The sequence below is a fragment of the Xiphophorus maculatus genome, chromosome 13 (genome assembly GCF_002775205.1).
Source record: "Xiphophorus maculatus strain JP 163 A chromosome 13, X_maculatus-5.0-male, whole genome shotgun sequence".
In the NCBI taxonomy this organism is placed as follows: Eukaryota; Metazoa; Chordata; class Actinopteri; order Cyprinodontiformes; family Poeciliidae; genus Xiphophorus; species Xiphophorus maculatus.
Genome location: NC_036455.1, coordinates 17,558,912 through 17,571,721, shown reverse-complemented (window position 1 = coordinate 17,571,721; position 12,810 = coordinate 17,558,912). Strand labels below are relative to the sequence as shown.

Sequence of the window (12,810 nt, the reverse complement as noted above, 5' to 3'; positions counted from 1 at the left end):
AACTATTCTTAAAGCAGAGGCGGTTCTGCTATTATTGGTGCCCCGGGCAAACTACGTCTCTTCAGCCCCCTTCTCTCTTTCAACTGCACTAAACTAACAAGGCGCATTCTGCAAAAAAAAATTGAAAAATAAAAATATATTTAACAATAAAAACTTTTCATCAAGAAAGTTATCCAAATCATTCTATTTTGCAAACATCATTTTCTTTTTATTTCTTATTTTTTAAGCATTTCTTTTTCAGTTTTACAAGTAGAAAAAAATAATGGAGGAAAAAAATAAAATCAGATACATTTTAAGTTCAACAGGTGTTGTCATACTTGCACATATAATGTCCACTGACAGAAAAAAAATATATATTAGGATGAGAATGGGCTGGGTCAGACTTTAGCAACAGGGGCAGCAATTTGTCTTCTGGGTGTAGGGAGACAAAAAAAATTATTTTCCTTTTTTTATGAATTTGTGTTTTGAAAACATTGTGCTCTATATTAAACTCAAAAGCCCATATCTGATGTTAAATATTGTATTAATATTTAAGGATTTTCATAAATATAGACAATATTTCAGTATTTGAAAATGATGATGTGATGGTACATTTTTGGGAACAGAACGGAGCTAAAGCCCAGGGAATCTATTGAACCCACCATGCATCAGTTGATAGCTGCTCATAACACCACAAATCCATCAATCAGTGTTAATATTATGACCACTTGCCTAAGAATAGTGCCACCTTCTTCCAGAACCAGCATCAACTTCATCAGCAGTATGGGTGACAGTAGCTCATCTATTAGATCGGGTCTGCCTTTACTTCCCACACGCATCAATGAGCCTTGGCTTCCCACGACCCTGAGTCGCTGAGTCATCAGTGTTCCCGCCCTGGGTCACTTTTCATAGATATTGACCACAGCGGACTGGGAACACCAGCCCAATATCCTCAAAACAGCAAGAGCTGCAGTTCTGGAGACGCTCTGATCCAGTCATCTAACCGTCGCAATTTATCACCCGTCAAACTCACTCAACCAACCAATTATCTTGCCCATTCTGCCCACCTATGATGCAGTACAGTAACTTTTGAGGAAAAATCCTCACTGCCAAACAATCCCACACACTGACAGGTGCCATGATGAAACAATAATTAGAGTTTGTTAAAGTTACTAAGTTCACCTGTGGCAGTGTTAAGCCTTATCTATAGATACATCTACAAGGTTGTTTAGGACTAATAATAAAGGGGGATAAACTGTCTAAAACAAACTAGCAAACATGCTAAGATGCTTTAAAGAAAAGTCAGTGAAATTGCTTTTTTAAGTTATTACTAAACTAGAGGCAACGAATCAGACAAAATCTTTATAAAGTCTTCAGTCATTAGTCAGTCGTGGTAAACAGGCTTAAAATAAACTCAAAATTCAGCAGTGGAATAGAAAGCTCATTAGGGCACATCTAATTGGACCCCTGAATGCTTAGGACGCCCCCTACGTCATGCCACCCTTAGCAGAGAGCCATACCACTCATATTAAAAGCCGCCAATGTTTCAGACGAGCCTTTTACAAAGTATTTAATTAATAAGTTGGACAAATAAAATGAAATGCATGTAACACTTAATGAACAATTATTCCAAATGAAACTGTTTAATTGTAGGTATTAGAATTAAAGGGCATCGAAGTACAACCCAATTAGAACCGGATACAATGCTGACATGAAAACTGGTTTTCTCTTGTGTACTCAAACTGAAATAGATTCTGCGCTTTTATCTTGAAAGAATAATTGTTGCCGTTTCCGGCTTGGTGCCCATGAATGACAGCGCCGTAAGCTGAGACGTCAGAGCTACGCACGGAAAGCAGCGCGTTTACTTTATCTGCCCTGATAATTTACAGATTTAACTTTAGCCTACTTCTCTCCTCCTGACCTCTGTTCATTTAAGAGTCTGCCGTAACACTATGAAACGCACTAACAGCGTGAAGGTGACATGAATTAAATTATAAATTAAATTGCTCAGGTGTATGAAAACACAGTGATTGGATTAAAACAGCCTCCGACCTCTCCGGTCAGTTCATCCTCTTAATTGTTTTTACGGAAGTCGACGGCTGGCTAACGGTGGTGACAGAGGGTGTGTGTGTGTGTGTGTGTGTGTGTGTGTGTGTGTGTGTGTGTGTGTGTGTGTGTGTTGGCAACGCTCTTTGTTCCTGTTCTCTTCACTCAACCAGCTGGGCCGTGTTCAAGTGTACCATTATGCAATATTTACCAGCTCCGCCAGAGATCTGAGCAGCAACCTGTTTGGCTGGTTGTGCTGTCTCTCAGCACGCGGGCCTGTTTCAGCCAGGACCCAGCTGACTGCAGGCTCTATAAAAAGACACCAAGATGGCTCCTTCCATCAGCAGCAGCGGATAGTAATTAAACACACACAAAAAAAGGACAACACACCGTCTCCGGACTTGGTTTAAAACAGCATTTTTTTTTCTTCCTCTCTTCAAAGCTGAAATTTAAATAATGAAATATCTTGCTTTGTTTTCTCCTCTATAGTGAATAAGCCGACACTGCTCCCTAGTGGACATTTAATAAAATTGCGCGGTGGTAAACTTCCTGGTTTTTGTCCGATTCATACGGAGTCCCTTGGGGGACAATTCTCTGCAATGAATTTGTAAATACACTGATATAAAGTTACGGTATGAAAGTATCCATTTAAAAACTGCACTATGTACACCTTGGAAGTGTTTTAGTGAAAAGGTGTTTATGCATTATTTGGTGCGGAAAACAGGTTGTGTGTTCATGTTTGTGTAATATCTTCCTACTACAAATAAAAAGTAGTAGGAGACGGGACTGCACATGAAAACGGGTCCATCATGAAGCATACTACCAACTCGAAAAACACACAACCAAAACTGCCAGCAGATGGCGGCATTAGCCATGAAAATAGCTCTAAAATAATTTGGGGGGCTCTTTTCCGTACCACTTCACAATAAGGTTCCCCTCATATATGGCTAATAGATGCGTTATATATTCATCTATTATTAATTTTTTTATGCATTAAGTAAGGGTGAGAAGGATAATATATGCTAAAAAAAATTACATTTACAAATGCTTATTGTGCTCACAAAGTAGTCTGAAATGGAAAACAAATTTGGCTAATTATTTGGCAAGATACCAGGAGATTGTACCTTCTCATCTTTAAATAATACGTAAACAGTTAATTTGTAAAATGCTTGGAGATAATTTGTATATCTTAACTATTTACTAGCCTTTTACAAGGGGAGCCTCATTTTAAAGTAGTAGCCTGTTTCCTGTTCATGTTTTGGAGTAGGGATGTGAAGCCCATGTTTGATCTGTCTTGCCTTCATTTTGCATTTTGTGGTCCGTTTTTGTCCTAAAGATATAAAACTTTAATATTTATGTAAAGTCTTACAAAAACTTTATATTGTAGCAGACCGACTTTCAATATTCAAGGTACCGGTAACTCATAGACTAGTAAATACATTATTATTCCAATGGAACAAAATTTTACAAGGACCCAATATTACAGGCACATGTATGTTGACATGTGACAAAATACTTTGCGTTAACCTCTGACATAACAGGGTGGAATTTTTTTTTGCTTAAATCTGCCTTAAACCCTGGTCACTCATGGGACACTGCCATGCAAGCTTTATGCATTTCACTGCTTTAAAAAAAAAGAAAACAAAAAGGAATGTTGCTATGGTAATCAATTCCTTTGAAAGGAGTCGATTGATGCAGGGAAACAGGTTGCATTGAACAAATGGACTCGCACACATCGACCCGTTAAAGTTCAAGGAAGTCTGTGCCCATTTGACAATTTGTTGCATGACGCAAAACTTTGGATGGCTGTAGTTACTATATATTCAATAGTGAGTTATATTAAAATTACAACAAATTAATACACAGAAGACAGTTGAATAACTGAACAGAGAATTTATTTTGTGAAAATTGTTCACTTCTTTGCCGCCTCCTTTTGGAGCTTCATCACCTCATGCTTGATGATCTTGTTTCTCTGTACAAAAAAAAATTAAAAAAAATAGTGCACTGATTAATGTGCTGCTTCAAAATTATTAACTTCCACTGCACACGTTCAAACTAATAACTCATAGGATGCTTTTGGCTACCATCGCACAAACCAAGTTGGCAGCTTGTAGAAACCATCTTCTTTACCCGTTTTAAATTACACAACAGTTTTAAAACGTTTAAACTCATGTAAGTTTGACAGTTTACATAAAAACACATTGACAATATCAAAATCTTAGTGGAAATATTTAAAATAAAATTGGAATTCTGCTTTCAGAAACCATCTGATAAAAGCATTTTTAACAGATCATATCTATTACGTTGGAACATTTTACCGTATTTATGTTCTGAGGTACAGATTAAAACCAACAACTTGCTCCAATTCTTCATCAATCACTGCTTATGGATTCGATCATGAATTTGAACAGCCTAAATATGTATGTAGTGGCAGTACAAGGCTTTGAAACCACAATCAGGTGAGACAATTCAAAATGAATTCTTTTTAGTCCGATTTCATCGTTTTTGATTGCATTCACGACTCTGCTGTTGACGGTTTCGGAAATCTGCGTACCCAGACTGAGAAGAATCAGTTGCTTAGTGGTAATTTGCATAAATAATCTGGTTTATGAGCCCAAAGTGGAAACAAGAAATGGACTAAGGTTCCAAAAAAGTTCCAGGAAGTTCTGTAGAAATAGCATTCAGGACCTCAGTGTGAAAATGTGAGTCTTGTTGGGCTTTGTGTCACTAATCAGAACGTCCTGATCTAGGTGGCTCCTGTGTCTGTTGTACTCACCATCCTTTTGGCCTTCATCACCTTGTAGCGGTCAAAGTCAGACATCTTGGCCCTCTGTGAACATGAAGATTCAAAGGTCAGAGACAGAACTCATTCTTCATGTCAAAACTTTTCTCTTTTCAACACTCAAATTTCCGGAGTTTTCCATTTTTTTAAAGTACATATTTTGGCTTTTAACATGGAACCTGGAGAATCCTCCAAATGGTGGAAGCTGATCAGCAACATCACCTCACTTTAACATCGTTAAACAACTCAAGCTGACAATGTTCACATCAGTGGGGTTAAACAAAATGTTAGCAGTTATTAGCCTATAAATTCACAAGACATCGTTGTTGTGCTGGATGAAGTTTTTTCAGCTTAGCGACTTGTTTCTCCAGGTTTGGCCTGCTGGTGTGTAGACCTGTTAGATCTGTGGTTATTGTTAGTTGGGCAACATCATAATAGATGGTGTGTTCCAGTGCTTTCCAGATCTCATCCCAGCAAACTCGCAGTGAGGTGGACTTGTATAGCACACACACACGTAAAGCTGTATGCCATTTTCCACCACTCAGAGGAGGTTTTTACTTTTCTAACTATAGATTAGGAACTATTACCGATAAATTTACAGAATATCTATTGGGGAAAAAAATAAAATAAAATAAAAATCCAAATGAATACTTTAACAAAACACCTGAGATTAACTCACTGTTAACTTTGATTTGGTTAAATAAAATGGAATGATGGACAACATTTATCGTCACGATAAATTACAATTAATGCCACTGAAACCCCTAAAACTGTCCGTATTGTCTTTACTGTTAATTTTACTATGTTATTTCTGCCTTAGTCAATGAGAGGGTCGATAAATATATTTGAAAATACGACTAAATGCAGTTACTATGGCAGCCTGTCGCACTGCTTTATATGACTGGTGTGCTAAAGAAGCGCATTACACGTGTGTGTGTTTCTCAACATCGGTATTTGTGACTGACGACAAACAGTCAGTCATACAGTTACCCAAAAAAAGTAGTAATAAAAATCATTATTACAATAGTACCACATAAAATCATGATAAAACTTCAAGTCCATATCGACCACCCCTAATAATATTAAAACAAAAGCGAACTTTAAAAAAAAAAAAACAACAACAAACAAACAAGAAACAGATTGTGACATGACTTTTACCTTCTGTCTCGCCTCGATCTTCTTGGCCCAGCTGCTCTGAGACCACTTCTCGTTGACTTGGGCCTTCTCCCAGGCTCGCCTCACAAACTTCTGCCGGGCGCTGGGAACCGTCACACACTCATTAGGACACACACAGAGTCTTTCTACGTTAAAGCATGTCAGACAGCGAAAAGGGGCCCCAAAAGCTACCTAAATTTATTCGGATGCCAAACAACAACCTGCTGAAGTTGTCATGAAAGGGTGTCAAATAGTGTAGCTTAAAACTATAAAGCGAGACATGTAGCGCTGGCGAAGGCGATGTTTTCATGAAACAAACTTCTACCACAACATTCACAGAACGTAAATGTCTGGTGGAAGACAAGTAAAGATGCAGTCACCGTAATCTCCTGCAGCGTTTGCAAAACAAAGCTGACATGTAGTCGAATCTCATTTTCCTCGGCACCTAAATGACCGAATCTTTTAATCTAAAGTAGAGAGGTGTCTGAGCTCACCTGTGAGGAACTTTGATGACGTAGTCAGTGAGCTGCATGCACTTGAAGGGCATGGCTTGCCTCTTCACTCCTGTGCAGGGACCGTCGACAAGCGCCTGGAAAGTGCAAAGGCAAGTCTCAGTTGATCAAACTCTAGCTCTGCTCCCCCCCAAGGTCAATAATACAAAATCCATCAATTACTTACCCTGTTTTGGTCAATAACATCTATAATGGCCACCAGCTTGCCAGCATGGGGACCAAAAGATATGTAGGCGACACGGCCGATCTCTACAAAGCGTTTGAACACCTACAGAAAAAATAAGAAGGCAGACATAACTCAATCTGAGAGTGACCGGCTGCATGAAAATTAATCAACTTCTTATATCGTGACAAGCAGACAATGATATTAAAGTGCGAGTATAACAGCACTGTACAGCTTAGCTGGCGTCGCTAATGCATCGTTTCTAACGCTTAGCAAAATACAACTGAGAACCTTAAAATAAGTAACAACACAACACGAAAACACACAAACTGTGAAACTGAAGTTATAAATGCATAAATAGTGTATTTCAGTCGATCACCGGGTAGCGTCGGGCCTACACGGCCTGACAGACCACGTTGTGTTGCGGCTAGTAGCCGACAACACGCTTCGACAAGGCAACAAAACCCACCCCAAACTAACCAGACGTTTTATAACGTGTCAATTTTAGGTTTATAAGGGTCTCAGTAAAGCGTGTGGAAACTTCAGCGATGTGAGGGCCTCTAAATGAGACGAAATTCAAGTTAAAATTTCTCCGACTCTCATGGCGAACTCACCATGGTGGCAGTCCGGGAGCAGAAAGGACGTCACAGCTTCCGCTCGGCGCTCATACGACTTCCCTTCGCTACACGCATGCGCAGTGAACTAATCACGAAGTCATAGACAATAAAGCATTTATAAATATGTACACGCACCGTGACTGTCAACTTTAATTGAAAATAGGAAACTAATAACAAAACTGTCATCTTGGTGTATTTAATATGTTATTTACACCCTTGAACGGCTTAAACAACATATGGTTGCGTAATACTTTTGTTGCCTTCATGGGATATAAGACGATTCCAAAGTCAGCTAAAACTGCTGAACTCAAACCGAAATAGGGTGTTACACACCAAGGGGTTGATACCTACAGTTAACTGGGGAATAGTTTCTAAGTCAAAGGGTTTCGTCAAAATAGCGAGCGTCTTGGCTAACACAACGTCAAATTGTACAAGAGTGTTGGTGTTTACAATATTCCCTTAGTCCCTGAAGGCAACATGAAGGTGTGGAGAAACAGACAAAAGTCCGGAAGTTAATTTCCAGCAACAAGACGAACGAGGCTCTTCCTCTCAAGCTAACAAGTCTAATTTGTTGACATTCTTAGCAACTGCTTGTTAAAGGTATGTAGACGGTCTTATTTTAAACTCATTTGTGATTATTTCAATTCCGTTAAGTTACTGTTAAGTTACATTTCGAAATATTTTTACTTACCGAAAACATAAGGAGGTGAAAAATAACATTTTTAAAGTAAGAATGCCCAAATGTGATGTTTTAGGTACATCTGAGATATATTGTTAAAAGAACCAAAGCGGAAAGTCGGAAGGTTTTTAAGGCTTCCAACTACAGGAAGTGAAAACAAAGATGGCGTTTTAAGGAGCGCCTCGTTTGTTGCGCAGCTGAAATTTTCGAAGCGTTTTTTTTCATACAGAATGTTTCCATACAAATAATAAAAAAAACATCTGTTCAAATATTATATAATCAAACGCAGACACATTAAAGGTAGCTAAGATGGAATAAAAAATTATTTAGTCTTTCCTCAACCCTTGTCGCACTGTTTTATAATAAATGTAATTATAAATAAACTATAGAAGAAGAATATACTCGATACTTTCCCCCCCTATAATTTCCGGAAAAAATTGGCTGCAAATACTTGTACATGTTGTTGTTTTATCGTTATTTAATTCCCATAAAATGTATCTTGTATTTGCCGTGAGCGATTGAAAGCCGCAGTCACATTCCTCTTACGCAGACAAATAAAGCTGATTAGGTTCAGAATCTTATGCTATTAAAAAAGGACTTTTACTGTTTGTTAATTTTATATTTTCTCTGAAGAACTTTTTTGTTTTGTGTTATTGTAGATTTGTTTCTACTGACTCTTAAGATTTTATATAACACTACTTAAAAGTCAAATTTGCTAAGACTAACATGGCTACTTTCAGAGCTGTTTTAATTAGAATTGAAGTCACTCTGAGATTCATCATTTGATTAAGTTATTCTTCATTCTTAATGTATTTATGGTGTTTCTGTTTACAATGTTCCGTCAGTCCCTGAAAGCAGCACGAAGGTGTGGAGAAAGCGATCCGAGCACTGAAGTTCATTTTCAGCAACAAGAAGATCGAGGTTGGTGCTCTCAAGGTAACAGGTTTAATTTATACAAACATGCCCAAATGGATTTATTACTTTTATTTCCATTAGTTTAAATCAATGCAGAAATACTGACAATAACACACTTACAAAATAAATCCAAAGTTTGTGTGTATGTGTGTGTTGTTTAAAATATGGTATTAAAGCAAAATACTCTTGTTTTTTGTTCAAAGATACTATCATTATGAAATAATTTTACAAAGTCTATTAAAATTGGCCTATTTTTTTATTTTTATTTTTCATCAAATTATCTTTGTCTGTATTTTATATGTACTATATATCCATATTTGAAGAAAATGTATTTATTTTCTTGTTGTTTAAATTGACAGAAAGCCAGAATGGAGGAGTGTAAAATGTAAGTACCAGTTTTCTCTTAAACTTGAGGCTTTGTAATCTGGCATAAAAATCTGTCAGTGTGACTTTAATTGTGAGTCATACAAATAGTTTCATTATGTGGTGAGTCTGAGTCAGTCTGAAAAATATTCCACCACAGCCGTCCCTGAGAGGTCATCAGGATTTATTTTAACATGTTACTTTTACAAATAACTTTTTCAAGATTCAGCAGTTATTTTTGTTATTTAGTTTTTTGGCATAAGGGGTTAAATCTTGTGAAAGGTAATTATTCAGTGTGTTTGCCCTTGGATAAATAAGTAGAAAAGTGAAAACACACTTTTTGGCACTAGATAAAGAATATCATGACAGTTGGCTGTTGACAGTATTGGAACAATAGACTCAAGTTTTAAGATTTCTTCTAAATGTGTTTTTGAATATTAATTACATAGAATTTATCTAGTGGAATTAGATTTACAGAGTAAACTTGAAGGAGAAAGCCCAGAAATATGGCAGGAGTTCTGTGAGTAGGACCATGGTTCTTGCGTGTTGATGCAGTACGGCATTTAATTAGAAGCAGTCTTGGTTCTTCATTTGGAGATGTTCCTGGGACGTCAATCTGGAAAGAAGCCTCTTGCATAACTGATGACAAGAAACACGATCTGACCTGAATAAAGTCCTCAGGATAACCCCAGGATGGGATTGAAATAAATTCTGAAGATGATGCCAGACTGACCCTGTTTCAGCTGAGACGTATCCCCGCTCTGGGAATCTGTTGCGCTTTTTTCGATTTTCATGGCTGAAATGTTGTGGACTCAAGTCGTTTTGGCTCTTCTTCTACAAGGTACAGAGGTGAAATAAAAGGACCTACCGGCTCTTAACACCTGAAAGGTAAATGGATTTTGAATATTTGCACTACACTGTTCCAAAAATACAAGCCGATGACAGAGTGTCTGAAAAGTTAAAGAAGATAAGCGAATTCTTGTGCTGACAAGTTCTAGTTGGGCGTGGATCACAAACCCTGGGTTTCATAAGGAGTGAGAAAATGTAAAGGATCAAGTGAAAACATGAGGGATCAAACGATGGATCAGTCTCCTGGAGGATGAAGATGAATCAAATTCTTTTGGACTATGTACCATAAGGTCTGGCTCAGTTTGCTCTTTTTCCACATCATTTTGCTCACTTACTGCAACTTGGATTAACATGTTCTTGTTTGTTGCAAAGACTTTAGCTAATATATATTGTACATGTATAGCAATAAAAAATTGATTTTTTTGATTTTGTTTGTTTTTTATGGGTTTCACAGTTGCATTTTGAACTAGGATTTTTAAAGTTGAACAGCGGAAAATAGTTTTTTTTCCACAATAAAAAATCTATGGGGTATTGTTGAGGGAAGGATGAGTTACCAGGCCCAATAACGTAGATGCACACTTTTAAAGTCTTGTTCAGGGACACATCGACCTACGATGGAAGGAATCTGGAATTGAACCAAAACCTTCAAATTTCAAGACGACTACTTTAGCCTCTGAACCAGGAGCATCAACCAAGTGTGCATAGAAATGAATATACTTTTCAAAAGTCTAACATTTCTGTCTTTTAATTGGTCCTATGTGATATTCTTATTGTATAAGACATAATTTTGGGGTTTCATTTTCCATTAAATACTGGCAACCTTGGTCTCACAATGCTGTTTTGAACATACATGCAATACAATCTGTTTATTTTTTAAACTGTAAAACTCCACTGATGGAACTTCATTATTGTACAATGTGACAATAATACAGTTTTTATTTATTTATTTAATTTTCTTGTTTGGTAGTGGCTGCAACTCCATGTAGATATAAAATGTGGTAAATGCTCATGTTATTAGGGGACACTATTGGGATGGACATTTATTGGAACTGCTTTTACAAAGGCCAGCGTTGGACAAGCTATATGCAAGCACAAAATCACTGTCCTCAGAGCAACTTAAGGTGCCCAGCCAACCTACCCTAACATACATATTGGATGTTGGGAAGAAGCTGGAGTACCTGGTGAGAACCCACACATGGACTGGGAGAGCACGAAGACTCCATACAGGAAGGCCCCTTGCTTCAATAGTTGTTAAATAACCTTCAGAATGTGAATTAAGAAAGAAGCTGTGGAATTTCCTGGGATTATGATCCATTCATACAAAGCGGATGATGTTCGTCTAAGGACTCTATTTCCACTGGAGCAGATGGAAGAAGAGAGAGAAGAATAAAACCCAAACTCCAGATGCCATTCCTGTGTTGTAGATTATCTCTGAATAAACTCATAGAATCTGAAGCCTAAGGGTCAAACATCATTTTTGGAAAAAAAAAAAGTCTGTTAGTGATGCTACTTCTAAGCAGAACAGATAAGAATTAAAGTTGGTTTTTCATTATTTAAATTGAGAGAAAAAGTGTGAAATGTATAATACAGACTCAAAAAAAGATTTGTAACATGTTTTTGGGGGGATTTTGTTTGTATATTTCAGAAGAAGATTGGAGGATTTACAACAATGTAATGGAAAAAGAGGTAGGGTAGATACATCTGCTGCAATTGAAAATGAAAAGTTTGTTTTTCTTCACAAATTCCTGATGTCTGTGATGTCCTTCAGTTCCAGAGTATCTGGCAGTGGTGTCAAAGATTGTGTCTGAAAATAGAGGCAAAGAAATGCCTCTGCCTTATCCAGATGGGCCCAAACTGACCGTTGGACCAGTGGAGGACACAGAGTACCATGACAGGCCTGCAGTGGTCAACGCATGGGGAAAGTTTTATCTTCCCAAAACAACAAAGATGGAGGTTATCGGCTATGTGGAGGGAACTTCGTACCCATGTGACCAGCTTGTCCTGATGACCTGTGAGGACCAGAAGGTGTACGGCTTTGATGGAGACGAGCTGCATCTGGTGGCTTCCTGCCTGAATCACATGTTTACAGAGGGAATAGCCGATCCTGCATTACAGAGTTATTACCATGGGGAGCCTTTCAAAGACGTGGTGAGTGATTGACTGTGAATGTGTGAACATTTATCCTGAATGCCAGCCTGGGATCCCTAACGATGTGTTTTATGCTCAGACCAAAGAGGACTGGGCGAAGGTGAAACAGGGCCCAGTGGGGAAGAGGTTGGAAGAGGAGCGTCGTAAACTGGTGGCTTCTCGCAAATCCGATTTCATGCAGAATCTCAAAATCATCAGACAAAGACAGAGGTGGGTGTCAGATTAAGGTGGGCGTCAGATTAAGTGGTGAAACATGAAAGATTTTCATATATGTAAAACACAAACATGCCTTTTTTAAAACTTGGAGCCATCTTTCTTTAGTTAGCCCAACTTGAGGCATGAAAGTACTGTGTGTTGCATCTCTAAATACGACCAACAGTCTTAGACTGAAACTGACCAGTAAATGATACTGGACCCTCCTACAGATGTGAGACCGACTTTTAGGTTCAGTTGGATTCATAAAAAGCAGTGGAGCTCTTCACAGTACCGGCGTGAACCCAGCATAGTAATTATTTTCTATTCTCTTCCCTGCAGGTGTCAACAGCAGAATGGCAACATCCTCCCCAAAAGCAACATGACTCAGTTGCAGAAAGGTGGAACGT

The 12,810-nt window shown here is 38.0% G+C and overlaps 1 protein-coding gene and 1 long non-coding RNA gene across 3 annotated transcripts; one reads left to right on the top strand and one right to left on the bottom strand.

The window, feature by feature from the left end:
• Positions 1–3,901: 3,901 nt before the first annotated feature.
• Positions 3,902–7,339, bottom strand: rpl14 (ribosomal protein L14). Its single transcript, XM_005812186.2, has 6 exons — positions 7,252–7,339; positions 6,641–6,742; positions 6,457–6,551; positions 5,966–6,065; positions 4,802–4,855; positions 3,902–3,997 (listed from the first exon to the last, which is right to left on the bottom strand). Exons 1-6 carry the CDS (start codon positions 7,252–7,254, stop codon positions 3,938–3,940), a joined length of 414 nt encoding a protein of 137 aa, XP_005812243.1. The 5' UTR covers positions 7,255–7,339; the 3' UTR covers positions 3,902–3,937.
• A 276-nt stretch (positions 7,340–7,615) lies between these two features.
• On the top strand, positions 7,616–11,871 carry LOC102233182. 2 transcript variants are annotated; one of them, XR_002753670.1, is made up of 7 exons: positions 7,616–7,854; positions 8,779–8,869; positions 9,208–9,233; positions 10,053–10,099; positions 10,204–10,350; positions 11,706–11,746; positions 11,829–11,871. It is a non-coding gene; the product is annotated as an uncharacterized LOC102233182 (long non-coding RNA). The 2 variants fall into 2 exon arrangements; XR_002753671.1 differs by lacking the exon at positions 10,204–10,350 and having other exon boundaries at positions 7,669–7,854; positions 11,829–11,858.
• The last annotated feature ends 939 nt before the right edge of the window (positions 11,872–12,810 follow it).

What these genes read in the sequence shown, in the direction of transcription:
- rpl14 (XM_005812186.2), bottom strand. An exon ending in GTCATCAAAGTTCCTCACAG is followed by an intron (nt 6,066 to 6,456) that starts GTGAGCTCAGAC and finishes GACGGTTCCCAG; the next exon opens with CGCCCGGCAGAAGTTTGTGA. An exon ending in AGATCGAGGCGAGACAGAAG is followed by an intron (nt 4,856 to 5,965) that starts GTAAAAGTCATG and finishes TCATGTTCACAG; the next exon opens with AGGGCCAAGATGTCTGACTT.